Source organism: Pleurodeles waltl, chromosome 3_1 (genome assembly GCF_031143425.1).
Source record: "Pleurodeles waltl isolate 20211129_DDA chromosome 3_1, aPleWal1.hap1.20221129, whole genome shotgun sequence".
Lineage (NCBI taxonomy): Eukaryota > Metazoa > Chordata > Amphibia > Caudata > Salamandridae > Pleurodeles > Pleurodeles waltl.
Window position 1 is genome coordinate 1,457,087,924 of NC_090440.1, and position 24,271 is coordinate 1,457,112,194.

Sequence of the window (24,271 nt, forward strand, 5' to 3'; positions counted from 1 at the left end):
CAATATACTCTTCGATAGTCTCTCCTTCCTCCTGTTTCCGCAATGCAAATTTATGGCGCCCCACCATGATGTTACACTCCTCAGCATACTGCAGCTCAAGTCGCTTAACCGCCTCCTGGTATTCATTCAGAGGAGCGGTGGCCCCCGGGGAATTCACATAAACCGGCAAGCTATCGAAAACCTCCTGGCCAGCCTTCCCCAACAGTCCGAATAACAGCGACTTTTTCCGCTCGGGGCTATACCCCTTGCCATCAATGGAGACGATATAGTTCTCAAATGCGCGCAGCCATCCCTTCCATTTCATGCACGGCTTACCAGGAGAGTCCAGGAAGAGAGGGGGCACGCAGATATTGACGGGCTGCGACATGACCGTAGAGCGGGCACCACACCCGGAGAGGCCATGTGGAACAGGAGCAGCAGCAACTCTGGAGGCTCCTAGACAGCGCAGAAGGATACCCCAGCACACAGGGTAGCAGGAGACCACCAGCACACCGGCCACTTTTCAATGAGGTACATACGAGCTGACAGGAAACCCGGAGCACGGGCTCACTGCCTGGGCCTCACGTGGCAGGGGTCGCCAAAGATCAACACACATAGAGCCCCCCCGCAGCAGCTCACCGGAGGCAGTGCACGTGGTCACCAGGGGGGCAGCGCGCGATCGCGCTCAATAAGCGGCAGCCGTCAAGGCAGGGCCCGGCAGTAGCGGAAAGCATCCAGCAGGCAGGAGCAGGGGCGAGAGGTCACCGAAGATGGAGTTCATTCACGTGGCATCAGGCGAGGAGATATCGGCGCGCGCCAGCAGCAGCAAGGAACACCAGGCGCGCTGGACTGCACTCGTGGGCCATAGGAGAAGCTGTGACCCTCGTCGCCATTTGTAGTGGCATCAAGGAGGGAGGCGAGACGGGTTAGATGGCAATAACCTCTCTTTATTATGTTGCACACAATATGGCCCACGAGGAGCAACCGGGAGCACACACGCCAGCCGGAGTCCCCGCGCTCAATTCCCTGTCCTCCTCTCGCCGCCCCCCGACGTCACAACCATCCTCGATATCGGATTGGCCATGACGTCAGGAGGCGACCTAACAGAGAGGGAGGACTACATTCTGTTCCCCACATCGCGTACGTTAACTCACGTACGACAGTTCCATTAACACAGCCGTAGAACACATTTAAAAGTGATTTCTAGTTATATTTGCTGTTTGAGATATGTATAGAATAGGGCTAAAAAGACCGGCTTCGGGTGATTTTCCGTGTTTTCTTACCGGCCGGAACATAAAAATACCATGATGTCGGTGCCCAATGTACACCGAGAATCTCATACAATCAGTTCTTAGACATAAGGTTTTTCATTGGCATGGTGTCTTACGCAACTTCAAAAGTGCCATTAAAAGGTTGCATTGTCCTTTTTTCCCCCCTACGAAAAAGGATGAGGCAACCTTCTCTTGGCACGGTTGCTGTGTGTAACACATTTCCATCCTTCCATGTACATCCTTCTGTTCTGAAGTCCCTTGAGAAAGGAATAAGGCAAACGTTTGCAAATAGTTTTAAATGGATTACTTATACTTACCACGAATTTTGAGTGAGGGAAAAAGACAGAAGTCAAATGTTAATAGTAAATACAACATTAAAAAAAAAAATATATATATATATATATATATATATATATATATATATATATATATATATATATATATATTAAATAAATAAAACTATGTACTCTTTAAAGGATCATCCTAAACGCTCCCAAATTTCAGAGGTAATTCATTGAACTTAGATGTGATCTGCCATGGGGTATTGAACAGAGATGCAGGCTGTGAGTGAGAAGACTATTGACAAGGTTATTTTTGAATAATATTGAAACCAGTGCAGTTCTCACTGTTCTTTCGCTGGTTGCTTCACTATAGGTACTAGACCGGTGGAGGCAGTAGCTGCTGCCCTATACCTTTTGACTGCCCCGTGAAAGTCCGGCCCATGACTTACAGGTCACTTCAGTGTTTTCTTTCAGATGCTACCCTGCACTTTAGTTTCCCTTTGCTCTTCTTTGTGATGTTGCCTGGAAGCTACTCAACATGGCTATGTCTGAATAACTCTAGGAGCTATAAATGATCCAATAGTATTGTGGCTTTCGATTTGTCATCCCGCTCTAACCGTTCACTGGAATTGTGTCCTGGAACACATTAGACTAGGCGTGTTGTGATGTATACCAGCCTGGAAAGTAATTGCCTCATTAACATTTGGCTCTTGTTTTGTTTGTCCACAGATGGCATGTGTGGGGTCCATCCGCCTCCTGGCCTTGAGAATGGGAGCAGCCTGGGGGAGTGGTACCCATACTCCCCGGAATCCAGAATACACAATTCGAGCACCAACATAGACCACAGCAGCGAAAGGAACTTAAAAATCAATTTACATTACAAACGTAAACGGCCCAGGTAAGAACTGAGCATGGAACAAATGAAGGTTGGGGCAGGGCGAAAGAGCAGTGGATCTGCCACAAGAGCCAAGGGCGTAAGAAGGCAAAAGCAGGAGTGTTGTAATGAGGAGACGGTGAAGAGGTGTAGGTTCTACAAAAGGTGGTTGGGTGTGGTACGAGAAATCTACAGAGCAGTGGGAGAGGTAAGAGCTGGGACTGGAGACAGGGTCAATTGACAGTCATTGGAGTGCAGTGAGGTGACCACCTAATGCAGGATGAGTGCGGTGAGACCTCAGAAGGTCATGTGCAGTTGGGATGAGGGCTGAAGTGGGAACTGTGGAGTTAGAGTGTTTGTGGTATCGGATGACACGAGTGCTAGGGAGAGGTAAGTGAAAGCTGAGATTGTGCTTCGGAAGTAAAATCTGAGAGACGAGACAGCAGAATTGAGAGCTGAGAGGAATATGTGGTGAATGGTGGTGATGTACGAGCTAAAACTGTGACAAATAGGCTTGGGTATAGTGCTAAGGAAAGATTAGACCCAAGTGTGTAATTGGTGTAGTAAATTCATTTAATTTTGTATGTTTAGTACCCCGAAAGAAATTGCAAACAAAATGCGATCCTATATAAAATAATTTGTGTACATTGCCAAGCTATGTGTACACCTCAAATTACCAATGTAAGCTTTAGCCAAATATTTAAATCCATTTATATCACCAGAATATTGGTCTTCATTTGTTCACACCTCCGGCCTTTCTTGCACGCAACAACTGACAGAGGCTGTTAAAGATTTTTCAGTACCCTCCTTCCACAGTCCTCTTTCTTTTTTGGTGAAAGGTGAGGGATAGTTAGGCCAGAGTGGGTATGACAGTTCTTTAGCACAAGGAGGACAGAAATTGAGGTGAGTGCTGAGGGAGAAAAGAAGTTTCATCCAGGCACGTGGACAAAGCTCTTCATATTGTACGTTTTAAAAGAATGTTAAATCTGTGCAAGCTTTCGACCTCACCCTAAACCAGTCGTGGGAATGCACCAAGACTTCACTACCTCCATTTCTATTCTTGCTCGCTTGTATCTTATTGTTCATTTTAAGCCTAGCAGGAGTATACACTGACTACACGTCCTAGCCTAGGAGACTAGTTAATCCGTTCTCACTATTTGAGAGTTCAATGAGGGGACACAGAAAAGTTGCCCGTATACCCAATGCCACCTACTTGATCAAGGTTCTTCTCTTGCCAGGGCACCCGCACCCCTGGTTGCAGTTCTACCCGTCAGCCATCTAAAACCACCAGGAACTGTATAAAATGTTCGCATGGGATGTAGAGGCAGTAAGGCCAGGGCTACACTTGCAGAGTCCCTGGGCCGGGGCACCATTTGCTTTTCTTGAGGCTTGGTCCACTTCTTTCCACCTGGTGGCACCATTCTTGAAAGCTGCTTAAAAAGATCAGAATTTGAAAAAGGATAACAGAGCTTCTGGTATTTATTTTATGGTTTTATTCTTGTGTGCCTGCTTGGTTTTCCCTTTGAAAGGGATGAGTGTTTTTCTCATCTCCTTTATACTTTGCTTTGGTCCTTTTTATGCTCTTTAGAGATACACTTTGCATAATCAGGTTGATTGTGGCATTTTCAGTTATGTTTCTGTGTTGCTTTACCGGTGTCTTTCCTTTTCTTTTCCTGGTATTCCGTGGAACAATATGCTGAGTTGAATGAGACCGCTCATTGTCTATCTTTGGTCATAGAACTGTTAATGTAGTAGTTTAAAAGATCTGTAGTTTCTCAGTGTTGGTAGGGAGAAAACTTAAGTTCATATTCAGGATGTTGAAACCAGTAAACTTGGGTCCCAGTGGTGATTGTCTTACATCTGGCAGCGGTGCTTCCCTGGTATGTAAACGTAACTGTGTAATTAATTTATCCGAAATTGCAAGTTCGACAATATGCCAACCTTAAAACAACTTTGTTCTCACATCTCTTATTATGTTGCTCGTTTAGCACTTCATACCCTGAGCAGGTTTGTTAGACTTGATAAATGTATGGGTAATCGGTAACTGAAATTGACCCCTCTCAACTTGACACAACATACCCAGCTCTTCTCTTAGATTTGATATTTTGTCATTTCAAAAGGAATTTCTGCACACTTAGTACCTTAACCAGAGGTACTCTTTTCCTCTCTGGAGGTACAATTTCTGTTTTTGTTTGAAGTCATTGTTCTTCTTTTTTTTTTTTTGTTTTTAACTCCTCTTCCATTTAAAAAATGATTATCCAGTCATTCCAGATCTATCCTGAAAATATTTCTCTTGGCTCATTAATCTGCTTTTCTTTTGACTTTTTGCGTTTTTTTATTGGATTTTCCAGTTTTATTTTAGGGGGCCGGGTGTGTGTGTGTGTTCTTGTCTTGTTGTATAGTTTCCAGTAAAATAACTAGTAATGACTTTCCCATGAGGCAGCAAAGAGCCTGAGCTTTAAGTTTCTAAATTAAAAATCACTGCGATTGAGGGAACTCAGAATTGGTGAGATAGAAGCCAGGCGTTTTTCCCATCCACTGCTAGACACGTTGTGGTTATGGACATGGCTTGCCTTTATGCAGACTCAAAGGTTGAGTTCCCAGTAAAACAGGTCTTGGCCAAACCAAATGTTCTGGGATTAGTGTGCCAACACATGCAGTGAAGCACATTAAAGCCAGCAGAACAGGAATAAAAGAGCTATTGCTGTAAATAACTCAAAACAGAGGTGGAATAATACAGCCAGTAGCATCAGGTGTGGGATGAACTCTCCGCTTGGCAGGGCCAAGAAATGATTGACAAAGTCTCAAGCCTACAGCAGAAAAAGGGTGGTCGAAGGAAGGTATTGGTTGAAAGGGGAGGACTCAGAGCCTACTTTATGTATATTGTAAACAGTATCTCTATATGACAACTGTCAAAATCCAGACCTAAAAAACAAAATCAGAGGACGCCAGTAGGCCCTAGACTTCAATACTTTCACTCAGTTCCCCAGAAGAGAGGGTTTCAAGAAGGTCCTTTCCCATTTGAGTCTCTCCTCCACCAAGTCAATATCCTTTTCTTATTACAAGTCAGCCATGGCTACTCCCTATTCATGGAAAGGGTGTGATACAAATGTCTTCCATTTCACAGAAGGAAAGATGTACCATGTCAAACTGATGCTATTTATTGAAGCTGTGGTTCCATTTGTTTTCTCTTGCTAGACATCCACACAGAAGGTGATTTCCAGTTGTTTGGTACTGTTAGCAGCTTTTTTAGTCATTCTAAAAATTATTGTTCAGCATTTTCTGGAACGTTCAGTGATAAGGGCTCGTTCTTAGTAGGCGACACCTTTGCAGGTTGCCTTATTAGAAAACTTCACTGGAAACTAAGTCAAACTGTTAAACTTTACAGACTGCACAGTTTCTGGATGTGGTCAATATTAGTGTCAGAGATTGGTGGGTTGCATAACAGGCAAGATGTGGATTAAGATGTGCTTTAGAGTTTGCATCGCTGGTGACTTTACTTCCTGCATCATACAATATTGCCCGAAGATTGCCTGTGTGACACAATGACCTGCATGTGAGGGCTATTTTAGCATTGGTTCACCTCACAAGGGAAATTAGTGAGAGAAAGCCGAGACCGTGGGCCTGTATTTAAACAGACGCCAATATAACAGCTGTGGTGGCCTGAGCGTTGGAGGTGCCATTGGCCTGCTGAATAAGGCGAAAATAGCCTTAGTGCTCAGAGGGCATCGGATCGATGCAGCGATTAGAGGCCTGTTGGCAGCTTCATTGGCCACTCTTTACCCTTTCTCTGAGGCAAAGGTAAATGCGCGCAGACTTTGCAGAAAACAGTCCAAATGATCCTGCAGCACAACTGGTAAGAAGATGCGGTCCTCTCCAACAAGTGATCTACCTGTTATGGATGCGGACAAGGGTCCACCAGTGGTATCATTTCACTGAGGGGGAGTGAGTAAGGAGACCCCCACCTTTCTGTAGACAGGAAGTAAGCCTGGAGAACATTGCCTAAGCAATAGAGTGTTGATTGGGGAGACCTTTTGTCATTACTGTACCAAGAAGCCTTCATATTGAAAAGAAAATACCTGTTCATAGCAGGAGCTGGAGGCCGAGTCTACAAGAAAAATTGCACTGCACCATGATTGGGCAAGAGTCATTGGCAAGCTCTAAGAGACCTAACTAGTGCTTTGCTTGGCGAGCTGGAATTAACATGGCTGCAAGATGGCCAAGCCGGGGGCCTCCAGCTGCATCATAGATAGTCTCCTCCTTATCTTTGATAAAGAATGAGAATAAATAAAGTTCAGAACACCGGGAGAACAATTAACTGGTCAACACAGTAAGCATTGAATGCAAGTAAAACTACCATACTTTGGCACAATAAGGGCTGACACTAATGTGCACCTAGCACAACTGACCACAGATAAGATATTTCTGAGGTAAACCTAATGCACACAGAAAGCAAGCAACAAGGCAGACTATGTCAACTGAATTCATGACTACAGAAGCTGAAACACTAGCAAAACATCCTCTTGGCATGGGGAGTTGTGGGTCAAGGGATAAATTGGACATCATCCTAGCTGCTGTACAGGCAACCAGAGAGGGTCTGGAACAAAAGACTGACTCATTGGTGATATACCTAGTCATCCTAAGGGGTGATCAAAGGAAAACCACAGACTGAGTCAAGGAAATAGAAAGGAGATTAACTGGCAACCAGTCACTGCAGAACTTAGAAACAAGTCCTAGGCTTGATGTTGTGCCTCAGATTATTGGAATATAGAGCAAAAGACGACTCAGAAAGAAATACTGTACCCTTTTTTGGGGTGCCTGACAAAATAAAATGCAGCCTTTTCCACCCGCCAAACTCTTAATGAGGGCCTGAGTGTCTGGGAAAGACACTATCTAAGCATAACCCACTGGTCGGGAAGGACAGGTGCAATCATCCCCACATGACAAAAGCCTTAGAGGACTCTAGCTATTGGGGAACGGTATGAGGGGGAAATAGAAAACTTATTTCACAAAGAATGTAGGCACAGCACTGGACATTTTAGATGACTGGTAGGTGTTTAAGGTATTAATGGGCCTGTGTTTTTCAGCATTAGAATAGAGCAGACCAAGGAGCTTACGTTTTTGGAAAACAACATCTGAGATCTTGAGGATCCAGTTCCTGGATGTCCTTTAATAAGAGAGCAAATCCATATCACTAGGAAGAAGCATGCAGTGACGTAGAAGATACAGAGCGTACTATGTAGGGGACACCTTGAAGTACACTGTACCAAAGGCGATATATAAGGCAGACTACTTGCTTGGTTAATCAAGGTGGCCACATGAGAGCTGCCCATACCAGCAGTTAAGGACTAGCACAGTGAGCTAGTGCGTTCCTAACAGGAGATCAATGAGGTATTGACCAGCTGTTACTCCCGCCCATAGAAGTGAGAAATTAGTGGCAGAGTCTTAAAAATGTGCACCTCCAAGTGGACCAATGAACAGAGAGACACACCAATCACAGAGCAAGAATCAAATGGGCAATCAATAGATTAGTGAATGGAAAGGCACTAGGCAGAGATGGGCTAGCAGGCATGTTTTTATTCAGCTAACTCAGACATCTTGATGCCCGTCTTCTGTGATTTATGAAGAAGACAAAGTATAGGGCCTGCTACCACAGACATGCAAGGTAGTCATAGTGTTACTCCCCAAACCGAGATGGGATTTCCTACTGTCAGTGATACAGAACCTGATCCATATTTATTACAGATTATAAAATGCTAAACAAAATGCTGACTGAAAATGTAGTAGGACTAATCCCTGAAGAAGTGCCCCTTGATCAAAACGGATTCATGCACAGACATAGTTTCTGATGGATACAACTACCTGTGGATTCCTTACCTAATGAATACTCCCATTGCACCAGTTCGTCTCCCACAACTGTCCTCAGTCTTTGGCAAGTTAAAATCCTCTGAGGAAGTACCATGCTCGTGGCACTAGATTATGGAAAACATTTGACCCAGTAGGATGGAAATACCTGCTGGCTTTATTGTGAAGACTAGGCATGGGCCCAGGTATGACAAGATGGATTATTTTAGTGTAAACTAGCCCCACAGTGAAAGTGCATATTTGCTGATTGGTATTCAAAACCTAATAAGAAAGCAAGAGCGACCCGCAGGGGCTCCCTTGTTCCTGTCGCAGTGGCATTAGAACCATTAGCTAGTTTATTCTGAGGAACGGGCTGCAAAATTGTACTGTCAATATCTGGTACGACGCATACCATTTCATTATATGCCCATGGCTCCCTAACAAAGGTAAAAGATGTGCACACAGGCTTACGCCTGACTTTAAAGGCATTGCAATCGTTTGCCACTATTCCCCATATAGCACGTTGCAGCACATCAAGCTACCTTGGGACCTTGACACATTGGATACCCGGGAGTCCAAGTGTAAAGGGATGAAATAGGTGTGATTTAGGGAAGGTGAAAGTGACTAGAGCTGCATTAATGAGTTGTGTAGTTTCTGGAAAAACCGTAGTTATCGAAGATGGGTACAGGCACCGTAACAAAAATGATGGCACTGTCACCACCGCTGAACTACTTCGCACCAATCCCTATGTCTTTGCTGACAGCATTGTGTAGTAAATTGAACCTGATACTAATACACTTTGTGGGGAGCCGCAATGTTGCTGGGTTGCTCTGAAAATGTTGATGGTGTCTATAAATTTTGAGAGTGGCAGATTTTGAGCTTCATTATTTAGCAGAACAGCTAAAGTGGGTGTCTAATTGGTCATCTCAACCCTCCTCCTAAACATGGAGGAGAAACCTTAAAACGAGAGATAAGAGTGCAATCTATCAGCATAGTCTTGGGTGACAGGACAGGTCCAAGAGGAAGAGTATACCCGGATTACTTAGAGTACCAAAATACCAATGCCTTATGACAATGGACACAGCTGTTGCCTACGACCCAGAGCTTCTCATGTGTAGCTTAGTGGACACAACAGTCACCAGACAGGTGAGTTTATTAAAATTGTGGTAAACAAGGGGATAGAGACAATGGGAAACTTATGCAGAAACAGCAACATTAAACCCATTACCAACACAGTAATAGAATATGTTGCATGGATGGGGCACTTAATAGATTACAAATCCTTACCCGGGATTCTCCAAAAGGTTTGCAAGAACGATGATACTGACTGAACCTACCATACATTGAACATTGCACACAACGTAACAATGGGCTACAGGAGACGGCAGGTGGACCTGGTCTGCCATATTCTACTGACCCAGTCAAAGAGAGAACTTAGCTTTCTTGTCAGTAGACCTGGAAAACAAACTAACAAATAAATAATGGGAGGCAGCATTGGTGTAGACATTGAAAGTATCAAGGAATGCTTGAGTTAGTCGAGTTAGTCTTTTACAATACAGTTTTACACCCAGAAAGTACCTAACACCCAGAAAACTGGATAAGATGCATCAGGTAGTTTAGTACTTTTTCCGTAGACGTCAGGAGACAGATGCAGGGTTTTACCATATGGTGTGAGCATGCCTGGTATTGACAGACTAATGGAAATCTGTGACCAACACCATGACTGAAACAACTGGCAAGAGACGACTGATGCACTCAAACGTTTGCCTCCTCGGGCTAATGACCACAACAGAAAAAATAGGCCCCTGGACTCTGTCCTGCTATCACTAAATAGTTGATGTCACACCTTGGAAACAGAACTTTGCTGCCAGTATAGCTTGCTCGTTCACTGAGATGCAGAAATGGACTGAAACAGAAAAGATTACAATGAGGAGCATCTTACCACACCCACACCCCTGCTTAACCTTAAAGAGACATTTGGGTTTAAGGTGCTTTGCAAAGCTTTTTGTTAGTCGAAGTAGACATGATGTTGATATATCTACCAGATATGTTAAGGCAGGGGGGGAAATACAAACTGATGATGGCATCAAGGCTAGGGCATTATAAGGATTTGGTGGACTTCTGGTCCACATGTGCTATTTCAATTTTGAGAAAAAACAAGATACTCTTCTAAACCCAACCACTAGGTGGTGAAATTATGTACATGATGTGAAAACAATATATACATGCTTCAGAACTGCAGCTGATGGACATATGCATGCTTCAAAACTACAGCTGATGAACCTGTTAAATTGTTTTGTAAAAGTAATTCAGATGATTGTCAGACCCTGGCTCATTTGTGTTAAGTTGTGTCTGACGCCATCTCTCTAACCTATGACGGGACGTTAGTCTTGTTTACTTGGCAACTATTTCCTGCAATGAGTCAAGGAAGATGAGAAGTCATTGTTCAATATCTGTATTCTTAGGGGCATTGACCAAGGCACGAAGATCTCCAACTTGGCTCCTACTTTTTTCCTGGAATGAAACGTCCTACATGCCTTCACACACATTTGTCGCATTCGGTGTGATTTGTATGCATAGAAGAATCTCTCCTTGCAATAGTATTCTTTGTGTCCTCATGGCACAGCAGTATTTGGCTCTTGTAGGGAGTAAAATAGTAATTTCTGGAAAAACTGCTCTATGATTAGGGTGTTTGGGCACTCCCTTGTAATCCAACGGCTGAAGTTCTTGTTTCTGGGACACACTATATCCAAAGATTTGAGCCTTATATTCACTCTTACATTTTTTCCTGCAAACACAGACACATTGTCTAGGGAGGATTAATGGATCGAATACCACAGCGTTTCTTTGGCCTCTAGAGAGGAAAGTCAACTCTCATAGATTGCTTCCATAATAATTTTGTCTGGTTAATCTTGTGGCCATGTAGCTATCCCACATGCTTAGTGTAAAGCTTGTATTCTGCTTATGAGGTCTGCAGAAGTAGTCCACGTTGGTCTTTCTTACCTTTAAAAAATACCTGACTGATTTAAGATTTGTATGTTTTGAATGTTTCTCCATTCAAGCTCTTTGAACGTATGGCTTTCTGAACAAAGAGGTGGCATTTAAGCATTTACTTGACAACAAGGTTGCCCATGTACATACAGGCCCTGTTGATCAAGAATATTTGTTTGGGGGGGGGGAGGGAATAAGTTATGATTCTTGGCCAATGTAATTATGTGATCAAGAACCTGATAAATATACAGGATATATCCCATGGGGAGTTGTTTTGTTGTCCACCAGAGCTACATATTCTATTTGGATTTCCTAACTGCCAGATATTGATCCATGGATTTATGTCTTAACTGCCCTTTACTTTTTCTTTGGTAAGGCATTTTCCACTTTATGGCTGGATGAAGTGTACTCCGGTTTCTGTATGAAACTTGTCTGTTTTGTTCATCATATCAAGATCTTGACCTGCTGTAGGTCCCAACCCTAGCAAAGTAGCTTCTCAGACATTGGATGTTTGTTGGAATATTTCACTCATCCCAAAAATGTATTCCTTCTCTTTCGAAATTTCATGTTCGTTCTGCAAGGGACAAAACCGATTGACATAACCTGAAAAACAGCCTCTAGGGCTAGGCCCATTTCCTTCTGCAAACATCTTGAATGCAAACTCTAGACTTCGGGCGAAGTTTGCTTTTGCAGTGCTGAAGAAATAGATTCATTTATGAAGTGATATTGTTCTTTTAGTACTCAAAACGGGGTCCTCAGAAGCACAAGTTGTATGTTACTGGGAATTAATCTGCTAATCTCATACATAATAGGATCATTCATTGCACCCACCATGCCCTCTGTTCAGTGTTTACTCATGTGTCCTGTACTCTGCCTGAAAGAAAATAAACTGACTCACAAAAGCATTTTGTAATTTGCAGTCCATCATGTTGGCACCAGGCCCTGTAGGTTGATGTGGTCGTAGCTTGTTAGATGTGTTGGTTTTGAGACTGAGTGTGGCCATACGGGTTAGCTGGTCAGTAATGGCTCTTGTGTTTCCCCTAAGCGTGTGATTTGCATGATATCGAGAATAAATGTAATCTATGCCTTTTTTATTCAGTGGGATCCCGTCTGCGATGGGGAATAATTTGTCTGTTTGATCTAAAGTTTTCATGCCTGGCCATGTGGAATGATGTATGTGCGGTGCAAACAGCATTGAAGGGTATTCTGCAGGGTTCCGCCAGATTTTTAAGTCGAGCACCTGTTGTAAGTATTGTGGGCTTTTAACTACGCCCATGTCACTACCATCACTTTCACTCGTTCGTGGGCTTGTCTTTCAAAAATCACTTGATGTCATTGGTAAATGCTTTATGTTTGTCCCGCCTTGAGGGTGTTTTTGTCATGCCTTGCATATTGCCCCTGTTACATGGATTATTGCTCGATTGCCGATATACTTCAGTATGGGCAAACTATTTCTTTTGTGTCTCCCTTTCGTGCTGCTTGGCGGCCATGGCGTTCACAGGCACAACAGTGTGACTCAATCAGCGGTATTGGATCTCTGGTCACATTGTTCACAGTTACCTAATCAGAGTCATTTCTTATGGCTCTCCCCTTAAAGCACTTGAAATTTGTGAATGCTTTACGTAAAACAGAAATCCTCAAAGTGAAAGTGGCTCTCCAGTCACAGCGGGAGAGCCAATACTACAATATTCACTGCACTCGGGAAAACTCGACCCATAATGCAGGGATTTACTTTTACAAAATATTTTTGCTCATAACTCAGCCTGTGGTGGTCCTAGGACCACCATCAAAACGTTCATGGCAACTTGCTCTTTCTGTCTACATCTTTGGGTCCCCACACTAGGTTAGTCTGGACCCCAAAATAATAACCCCTCCCACCATTCAGTGTCTATCTAACCTCTCTCATGGCTGAAACTTTTGTTTTACAGCTGGGAGTTGCTTGTGTTTTAAGGGCCTTGTTTGTTTATCATTGTAATAGGCCTGCTACTCCTAAATATATGTAATGCACTATGCCCTGTAGGGGCTAAATATATGGTTACACTGTATTATTTATTGTCAGTTTCTTTTTGTGTGGTTATGCCCTTTAGGGGCTAACTATATAGTTACATGACCATGTTTCTTACAAATGCTATTTTCATTGTGGTGTCCTCTAGGGGCTGTTCTAAGCATCACAATCATATCCATATATTAAAATATTTGTGGCACGGAAACTTGTCCCATAAAGGTTTGCAGGGCATTACTTTTGCAAAACATTTTTTGTCATAACAGCCTGTGGTGGTCCTAGGACAATCGGTCCATGTTCAAAACATTCACCACAATGTGCTCTTTCTGTCTGCATCATCTCTGGGTCCTCACAGTGTTAGTGGGGACACCAAAATGATAACCCCATCACCATGCATTGTCTTTTTAAGCTTTCTCATGGCCAGAACTTTTGTTTTACAGCTGAGAAGTTACGTTTTATGGGCCATGTTTGTAATATATTAGCAATGGTCCTGCTAGCCTTAAAAATGTGTAATGCACTGTGCCCTCTAGGGGCTAAATGCATGGTTACCCTGTATTACTTTCTCCCATTCTTTTTTCATGTGGTTATGCTCTAAGAGCTGACTGTATGGTTACATGACTATGTTTCTTCCAAATGCTGTTTTTATTGTGGTGTCCTCTAAGGGCTGTTCTGAGCATTGCAGTTAACATACTATAATATTTGTGGCACGAAAACCCGCCCAACAATGCTTTGCAGGGCCTAGGAGAATGGGACCACCTTCAAAATGCTCTTTCTGTCTACATCATTGGTTCCCAACCTTTGGACTTCTGTGGACCCCCACTTTATCATCACTGGAGCCCGGGGACCCCCACTGAATCTTTATTGAAATCCGGGGACCCCCCACTGAGTCATTACTGAAAGCTGGGGACCTAAACAGTTAATATTATTTAATTTTCTGAGTAGTTGCGGACCCCCGGTGGCGGCTTCACGGACCCCCAGGGGTCCCCGGACCACAGGTTGGGAACCACTGGTCTACATCATATCTGATTCCCCACACTAGCTTAGTGGGGACCCCAAAATAATAACTCCTCCCACTATTCAGTGTCTTTTAGGCTTTCTCATGGCTACAACTTTTGTTTTATAGCTGGGAGAAGTTTTGTTTCAAAGGCCTTGTTTGTAATATCATTCCAGTAGGCCTGCTAGCCATAGAAAATGCCTCTAGGGGCTAAGTATATGGTTACACTCAATTATTTTCTCCTGTTTTTAGGTTGAGCGTAAGCGTACGACCTCTTGTATACTTTTAAGTCTACTTCTGTGAGCTTAGAACTATTTCATTTGTTAGTGTCAGTGTCATTTAAAAATCCTTGCTTGGTAGCAGTCAGTCATGCCTCTTTGTCCCTCCTTCTGTGTGGGAGCAGAAGGGACTAACTACTGTACAATTATGCTTTGTCCTGTTTATTTGGTCTGTAGGGAACTGTTTTTTACTTTGTTTCCTGCTCCTGTCCAGGGAAGCTTCCCTTTTCATTTGCAGAACACTCTTCCTCTGAGCCTAGGTGTAAACAAGGCTATAAATCAGGCTGTTATCTTGGTCACATATGTCTAAGTGGGCTCTCTGCACCCTCTCTCTGCTGCCTGGCTCCTGCCCTTCCTTGGCTTGGATTTTCTTTGCCAAGTGTGCCTGCCTGTCTGTTGAGAGCAGGGGAAGAGGGTCGCTTGTAATTGCTTATAGCTTAGGCACCCAGCTCTACCAGGGTTCCGCAGTCCTCAGAGACAGTTCCCACTTCTGCTCCATACTGAGATCTCGCTTGCAGCTCCATCATTGCACCTCAGTTTACACACTCCAAGCCCTCAGCTGTGCTAAGAACCCCACACACGCTGTCTGCCAGAGCACCCCAGTTCTTGCAGTCAGTACACTCTGCTGCTCCAGTACTGGGACCTTCAGAACAGCATTATTAGTGCACCACAGTTCACACCCTCCAAGCCCTCAGCCGTGCCTGTGCCAGGAACCCCACACACGCTGTCTGCCAGAGCACCTCAGTTCTTGCATTCAGTACACTCTGCTGCTCCAGTTCTGGGACCTCTGGCACAGCTCCATCAGTGTGCCACAGTTCACACACTCCAAACCCTCTGCTGTGCCAATGTCAGGAACCCCACACACGCTGTCTGCCAGAGCACCTCAGTTCTTGCAGTCAGTACACTCTGCTGCACCAGTACTGGGACCTTGGGCAGCTTTATCAGCCCACTGCAGTTCACACACTCCAAGCCCTCAGCCATGCCAGTGCAAGGAAACTCACACACACTGTCTACCACAGCACCTCAGTACTTGCAGTCAGTACACTGTGCTGCTCCAGTACTAGGACGTTGGGCGCAGCTCCATCAGTGCACCGCAGTTCACACAAACCAAGTCCTCAGCCGTGCCAGGAATTTCACACATGCTGTCTGCCAGAGCACCTCAGTTCTTGCAGTCAGTACAGTCTACTGTTCCAGTACTGGAACCTCAGGCGCAGCGCCATCAGTGCACCTCAGTTCACACCCTCCAAGCCCTCAGCTGTGCTAGTGCCAGAACCCCACGCATGCTGTCTGCCAGAGCACCTCAGTTCTTACAGTCAGTATACTCTGCTGTTCCAGTACTAGGACCTCGGACGCAGCTCCATCAGTGCACGTCAGTTCTACCCAGGCTAAGTCACTTCCTTTCCTATATTGGGACCCCCCTCACATACAGCTCAATTACAGCAGTTCAGTTCTAATATTCAGTACCACTGCCAAGCCAATACTGGACCCAAAAGAGCAAAACACTGCTCAGTCAATGCACCTCAATCATAACATCCAACGCCTCTGTTGATGGGAACCACCACAGCTCCCCCAGAATCCATCAATCCTAACATTCAGTGCACATTTCTTCTCAGTACTAAGGCTCACACACACACACGCACCTTTCAGGATTCCTCGCTTCTATGGTTCAGAGGTAGTGCTACTTCCATACTGGCCCCCACTCGCAGATTTACCAGGGCACCTCCATGCTAACACTCGGCAACAATGGCACGCCAAAACTAAGTGCCACACATACCTCGATCTAACACACCTCACATCTGACCTTGTGTGCCTGTTACTATTCCAGTACTGCAGCCCACATACAACTCTGTCAGTACACCTCAACCCTAACTTGTAGCGCCATATTATGCCAATACTAGGAATTGCCCGGCGCTCCATTTCCCATTCCTCAACAATGCCTTTCTGTTATCCCAGCACTGGGCCGGCACACAGCTCTGTGTATACCCCCAATCCAGCTCTGAAGTGCCCCAATATTACTGTATTGGGGTTCACATACAACTCTGCTAATGCACTTCTTGCTGTTTTGCCGTGCCCCCTGCTGTTCCACACTCTGACTTCTGTTCTTTCTTTCAACTGTTTATTTGTACTCCTCTCCTTTTTTTATTTCCCTTTTTCCTCTTGATACCTCCTTTCAAAATCGCCAAAACCTGGTTATTTCTTTCCTTGTCTCAATCCTTTTTTTTTTCTTCATCAGGCGTTTTATTCTTTCACCTTTTTTTTCTCTTATCTTCATTCTTTCTTGGCCTTTATGTGCTCTCTCCTTTGACTCGGTATTCGTCCTTTCACTTTTTTTATTTTTTGTTATTTTTTTTTAGATCTTTCTTCCTTTTGTGTTTTGGTGTTTTTCTTATCTTTATCTGTCAATTCACATTTTATTTTACTATAAATCCCTCTTTTTCCAGCCTGTGTGTGGAAGCCACAAATTACCTGTCCAAACCCGAGGTGTTGAAGTGGCTTTCCCATTCTGTGTCTGTGGGGAAATGTCAGTACATACATGACCTGGTTCTTTCGCTGCTTGTTTCTCTCACCATCTCTCTTTTTTCTCTAATGTTCAAGTTTCTCTTTCTTTTCACACTTCTCTCATTATGTTTTCCTCTTTATCCGTCGTTTTCTAGCTTCCTTCTCTTTTTTGGCTCACATGTTTGCTCTATTTCTTCTTAGTTGTGTTTTCTTGTTCTTTCTTTCCCTTCTTTCTCTTATTTCTTTGCGACCCCTTCTCTTTCTTCCTCTTGTCTGTTGTATTCCTTTCGCTTATCTTTTTCTGCCCCATCCCCTTTCTATCGTAAGGTGTAGTTATCAATGGAGCATCAGGTGCAGTGGCACCGGGGCCCAGAGACCTATGGACCTCACTCAAATCTAATTACTGCCATATTTTACTACTGAAATTGCAGTCATTGCTTTTCCTTTCAAATGATATTTTTGTTATGCTGTGATGAGTATTACGCTCTAAAGCTAAAAGTTTATTTCTGATAAAGGTTTATATGACAGTTGTATATGTTTTAAAATAGAGGAAGAAGCTAAATGGAAGTGCTTTAGCTAAATGCTGGGCCACAGGAATTATATGGCAGGAAAAGATGAAACTATTAGGCAGGGTTGACCAATTTGTGTGGGAAGAAAAGTCCAGTTATGAGTTTTCAGTGCCAATAGCTTTAACTCAGGAAAGTGCGAGATCTATTGCATTGCAAATGCTCGTTTTCATTGGGTTAACCCATCTAGGGGCTAACAATATGGTTACATGACCATGTTTCTTACAAATTATATTTTTATAATGGTGCCCTGTATGGGCTGTTTTGGGCATTACAGTCTAATGCCAGAAGTTTATTTCTGATAAAGGTTTATATAATTGTATATGTTTTAATAATCTCTCCTTATAACAATGATGACCACAATTCAGGCCAACTTAACATCTTTATTACACCATGACTGTTGGAACACTCTTGATATTTTTGGGTGACCCTTCTAGTTTATTTCCCCTCTGTGGCTATCTTATGTCTTTTTTGGGGAAGTTGTGTTATCCAGCCAGCACCTCTGTTGGTGAAGTGATGAAAGTGGTATTCTATTGGAATTAGCATAGGAGATTTAAATTAAGATGCTAAATGGCAACATTTATATTTTTTGTATCAGGTAGCGGAAGAAGGTAAATGAAAGTTGTATGCAGGGAATTATATGGGAGGAAAAGACGAAATCATGAGGCAGGGTGGACCAATTTATGTGGCAAGGAAAGTCCAGTTATGAATTTAGAATGCCAATACCTCTAACTCAAGCAAATGCAAAAATGGTTGCATTGTAAATGCTTGCTCTGTTTTCTTATGACACTTTGGTTGCCATCAGAGTAATAGTACACAGTACTGCTGAAGTAGCAGATTATCGGTGAACTCCTCCTAAATAGACTTTTAGTACAGTTATCTGCTTTCTGTAGTTAACTGAGTATTGAATAATCAGAAAATGCATTTTTCACCTTGTAAGACTCCCCTATCCACTCCTTTTCCCCTTTGTATTCAAGTGATGCAGCTGATTACAGTCTGTCTGTGCGCCTCATTCTGGTACAGCAGACTGTACCAGATAAGTATTTTGCATGCAAGCATTTGTGCCTCTGACTCTTTAAGGTACTTAAGCACTCGGGCTATGTTAATAGGTGAGTTAAGAACCTTCTCATTGAGTTGTAGTTCTAAATCCTATTCTGATTGGGTCCTAGATTTACAAATTACAAATTGTTTCTCTATCTGTGCAGACCTATCTTATTTCCCTCCTATCTCAACTGTATTCGTTCAACTCCATCCGACTTCCCCCAAACCCACGATGAACACTGCTCAATTTTGCGTACCCCCCAAGGGGAGGAATGAGGCAAACCCACCATGAGGTTTGAGGAGTGCTAAACAGCTAATTAAATAAGCTATGGTCGAGGGCTTGGGTCCACTTACGCCCAACCTCCTCCCCATTAATGTCTGCTCTAGTTTCAGATCTGGCAGTGCCCAGAACTTGAGGAGCTTATGTTTTTCAGTCGATCCTCCTAGGGCCAATAAGGTTTTCTACGATGCCCTATTCTTCAAACTAAGCTTTTTGCTCCTCATTGAAATAAGAACAGTGGGAAGGTGAAACCCATCCTCATTCACGTTCGACTGTGGTGCTAGTGAGAGGCTGGGTGCATCTTAGGTACCATCCTGTATCAAGGACTTAAGCGCAAAAGCGAACCAGTACTACACATTTTAGGAGAGGCAGGGTAGAGTCCTGAAAAAAACCCAACAAGAATCAGAAGTGAACTGAAAAGTGCAAAAGCGCAAGTCGGTTCAGGATCACCCTTTCAGGAGTAAAGGCTTTACTTATGTATCGTAGATTGGATATGGATTTTCTTTACTGCTGACAAGTCATCAAAGCACTCTGATTCACATTTGGTATGACCACTGAAATTGTGTAATTATGCTGCTGTGGCATTTTCCACATAACTATAGATTTGCTACATTTCCCACTTTATCCATCATCCGCTGCAGTATTTACATATTTTAACAAATTCAGGGGTGTGGAATTTATTAAAATTTGTACTTGTCCATAGGACATGTCCCTTCATAAATCTACTTGTCCTGTAAAAAAAAATCTAATTGTCCCTTTGGTGACCTGTAGAGCGGCAACACATTATGGCTGAGATCTCATAATATAAGAGCTCGGATAAAAGCATTATGCCTGGGCTAATACTTTAGTAGGGCTTGAATACTAGCAATTTCTTTAATTTGCCACCTTTGTGTAGATCTACATACTGCTGGGGCTGGAGGCAGAAGGAAGCAAAAGTTTGAGGGTTAAACTACCCTTTGAAGTCTGTGCAAACCTACTAGCTTGTATTGTTTATAGGCTTTCACAAGCGCTTCCTTAATCTTTTTCCATATTGGGAATGGTTGGAAATGTACTCCTGACAAGGGCAGAGGTAAAACATCTTCCAGGGTTGGGAAAAAGTATTTAAAGGAAAAGTGAAATTTTGAATTAATTTATGTGTATTCATTGACTGTAAATCTGAACTAATGCAAAGACATATAGCATGGGTGCACTTTTGGGACTTTCTTTAACAATTGGGCCCCTAATTAGGTCTGGTGTTAACGAAGACTGTTTGTTTTTCTTAAATTTCATTCTTTCCCTCTATCCATCTATCAGCTGGCTTCACTGTGAGTGCTAGCAAGATAAGATAAGATAGGTACTTTATTGCTCGATTAATAAAAACCATTGCAGTATAAAACATGATAAACATACTACAAAAATAAAAATTGACTCTTAAAAAATGTCAAAGGACAATTAAAAACTAAGGCTGCTGAAAGCCATTTTCGGGCTCATTACAGTCATTAATATATCTACATACATCTACTATCCTAGATGTGTTTTAAACAGATATCAATAGATACAAAACATATTAGCTTGCATTTATAATTTGGACAACTAGGGCACTATTTTTTTTCAATGAGACTGCCTGTTCCAAGAGAAAAAATAAAAAAGCAGTATACTCGTAGGTCATAGATAAAGTTTAAATCTACAATCTTGAAACATAAGGCATTTAAACTATTTCCTTACGAGCTGTCCTAAAGCAATTTTCCCAAGTCCGCCTTATTCAGTTTCTTATGGAGCAGTTGTAAAAACTTTACCCCCCTGCTGCAGAATGGAATTGACTTACCCTTCAGCCAAATTACTACAGCCGAACTACGAGAGCGGATATTATTGGCTAGAAAATCAGGTTTTTGCAACTTCCTTCTTTTCATACCAAGAGGGCGGACAGATGCAAAAGGCGTGCAGCAATGATTCCTGTTTGTAGCCGCATAAGTGGCAATTTTGGTCGATATGCTGATCTTTCCAGGGTGGGCGATCGACTTTGGTGTCGCAGAATGCCATACGATAAAGCAGGAATCGATGTTTGATTTGAACAGAAGTGCTCAGCTAGAGATTCCTGTGGGGACAAAGTCGAATAAGACCCAAGACTGCCCAAGCATGCCGTCTTTTGGCCAAGATGGCTTTGTCTGTAATGAGCGAGAGGGAGCGAACAGCGATGTTGACTTCTATATTAAATTCGGACTTCCCTATGCTGCAGTTCCATACTGCTTCCATTCCCAGGCTAATAATAACCTGGTTTATGTAGCTTCCCCAAGTTCCTTTCCTGTTACAGGGTTGTTGCGCCTGCAGTTCATGCCAACAGGAGTGGAGTGGAGTATGGAGGAATTCTCTGCCGCCCGTAGCCTCCATGATGCTTTAAGAAAGACGCCCTGTCGCTGGAAACTCTGTTTTTTTTTTTTAAAGCCCATCTCCAGTCCAACCTGGGCTGTGGAGGCACTTTTCGTGGTTTTAAAAACTGCCTTTTATGCTTTAACTTAACTGTTGTTCAATGCACGAATCTCCCGATCCTTCGGTCCCATTAGAAATTGCTGGAAGCAGCTGTGCTGACATAATTTTTAAAAGATGGGACCAATTTGTACAATTCAGCTTCCTAAGCAGCTTAAAGCTATATGTTAATGAGTTGGCCTTTGCCTTGATCGACAGTAGATGGCGCTTCCATTTCAGGCGTGGATCGAGGTAGACTCCTAAATATTTATATGACTGCACCATCTCCACTTTTTTCCCTCCCAGGTACCATTTGAACGGTTTATAATTTGCCCCAAGGATCCTTATCAGTTTAGTTTTGCCCAGATTTATTTCTAGGACTTGCTGGGCCATAAAAGTGTTAAGCGCTGATAAACTCCGTTGCAGACCTTCTGGGGTATGACTCAACAATACAATATCGTCTGCATATTGTAGGAACCCGATTTTCTCTGAATCTAACACCGGGGGAAGACTGTTTACCTGTGCTAACGTGCCAGCAAGATCTGCCAGGTATAGATTAAAGAGAATTGCAGCCAGAACACAGCCTTGCTTTAGGCCAGATTTTGTGGGTATTCTGTATGTTAATCTTGAACCATCTACGATTTTAATCTGGACCCAGGTTTCAGTGTAAACATCTATGATGGCCCTCAGTAGGTTATACAGGATACCCCATTTGGCCAGCTTAGACCACAATCTTTCCCTGGGAACCCGGTCAAAGGCTGTTTTGAGATTGATAAAACATGCATAAGGGCCCAGCTTCCTGTGGCTGGCCTTTTCCACAATAAGGAAAAGTGCGATTCGATTTGATGACGTTCCCATGCCTGCCCTGACGCCTGTTTTAAATCTCGGGTGTAGCTTGTTTTCATCAGCCCTGGTTTGAAGATGCTGTAACAAGCAAGAGCTGTGTAGCTTGGCTTCCGTATTGGTGAGGGCTATCAGCCGATAACTTGAAGGCAGGGTAGGATTTCCACTTTTATAGATGGTATATATAATGCTGCATCTCCATGATTCTGGGATCCGGTTGGCGCAAACGATGGAGCTGAAAAGCAGCAGGAAATACTGTGCCCAATATTCTGGATCACCTTTCAATATTGCATTTGGTAGCCCATTTGGTCCAGCTGCCCCTTCGGACTTCATCTTCTTAATCAGACCGGCTAATTGTGCTAGCTTCCAGACTTGATCTTGATTTTCATTCTCCGAGATGTCCAAAAGATTCCCCTCATCCTGGAGACTTGGCAGTTGGTTATTGCTCATGGATGGTTGAATCCCCTTCATTAAGGGTGGAAGCTTGGCTTATGTTTCTCTGCCATTTGTCAGCCTATTTGTCAGCCATGCAGACTGCTGACATGACTCTTCCAGGCATTTCGGTCTATCCCGAAGTTGTGATGTCTGTTTTTAACCAATGCCAGTTTGTTCACCAGCCACCATAAGAGTTTGCTGGTTGGCATTCGACTTGCCCACAGTAATTTGGACCAAGAATGTTCTTGAAAGCTTTTCTTGGCGGACCAACAATCTAAGCAATACTTTTTTTTTTCATGGCCCTCAGGGTGAGTTTATCTCCGCCTTCTCCTTGATGGATCGCTTTTACCAGTTTCATGGTTTGTTGTGCAATTTGTCATTTCTGGACGCGCAAGGCTTTCTTAAACCAGGGCTGACTAACTCGATCCCTTTTTGATACAGAGGCCAATCCCTGGAAGGTTGAGTTGGAAGTGGCCGGAAATTTTGCCAGCAAACTGCAATTTAGCATGACCCAGTCTTCGTCCCAACCCCCTTTGAGAGCAGGCTCTTTTTGTTGCATATCTGCAAACGGTTTTTCTCTCTCCTAGGGAGCCTGTCATCTGATACACCTCAGCCATCACTGCCGCTATCCCTTTCTCACGCTTATTTCAATCTCTTAAGATTAAACATGGCTGGAGGTCTCATTAAGTCATTCGAGGGATGCAGCAATTCGGGTTTATGTGCCAACTGCAATGCTTGTGGAAAATGGTTGCTCTCCGCTCTGCATTTAATTTGAAAGCTCCTCACCAGGGGCATCGCAGAGTTGTTTATGAGACTGTAATCGATAGTTGAGCTTATTTTCCTGCTTACAAAGGTTATAGATGCTGGCAAGTCCTTCTCACTGTTTCCGTTTAGTAAAGTTAGGCCTAATATCACAAGCTGTTTCCTGTGAGCACTTGCAATTCGGTTCTTTGTGATTCCTCCTTTTGAGGTCAACAGATTAAGATTGAAATCGCCACTGAAGCTAAATATAGGATCATGGTATTGTCTTTTTATGGTCTTAATGAATTCACCCAAAGTTTGCACTTTTCCTCCCTTTTGAGCTTTTTTTGGGTGAAAATACACATTTAAGAGATTAACTCTAATTGGCTGTACTTTGATCAACGTAATGTGACCTTGGTTGCCTGAATCCAGTTTGACTCTGTTGATTGAAACTTTGTGGCATATGAGAGCCGTGGAGACCAAGGTTGCCAGGCCTCCTTTTGCGTGACCTTATTTGCTATGGCTTCTTGCTGGATTGTGTGAAGCATTGTACCCGGACACCGCAATTGGCTCAGTCCTCCAGGTTTCCTGGAGTAAGATGATGTCATACTCCTGGAAAAAAGATTGTACTTCTGGAGCATGTAAAATCGATTGGACGCTGTGGACATTCCATGAACAGATGTTAACATATGGTCTGACTGCACCTTGGTTCCTGACCTTTTGACTATTGTCAGGGTCATTTTTGCGGTATAGGAGACTGGAGTTCTTTAGAGGCCCAAAGAATATGGCCTATTCCTGTTTCACCATCATGTTTCACAACTGTTAGATTTCCCAAAGCCGCAGAGATTGTATCTGCTCCTGTCGTCCCTTTTAGCACTGATTTATTGCGGTACCTGAGGGGCCCGCGACG

At 43.3% G+C, this 24,271-nt stretch overlaps 1 protein-coding gene across 3 annotated transcripts in view; it reads left to right on the forward strand.

Annotated features, from left to right (window-relative positions):
* The window catches only part of AHDC1 (AT-hook DNA binding motif containing 1), a 300,426-nt gene that overhangs the window by 191,171 nt on the left and 84,984 nt on the right, over positions 1-24,271 (forward strand). For all 3 annotated transcript variants that reach the window (XM_069225031.1, XM_069225033.1, XM_069225032.1), the window contains exon 2: positions 2,261-2,429. In XM_069225031.1, coding sequence (XP_069081132.1) covers positions 2,261-2,429 — 169 coding nt within the window. The remainder of the gene's footprint in view (positions 1-2,260; positions 2,430-24,271) is intronic.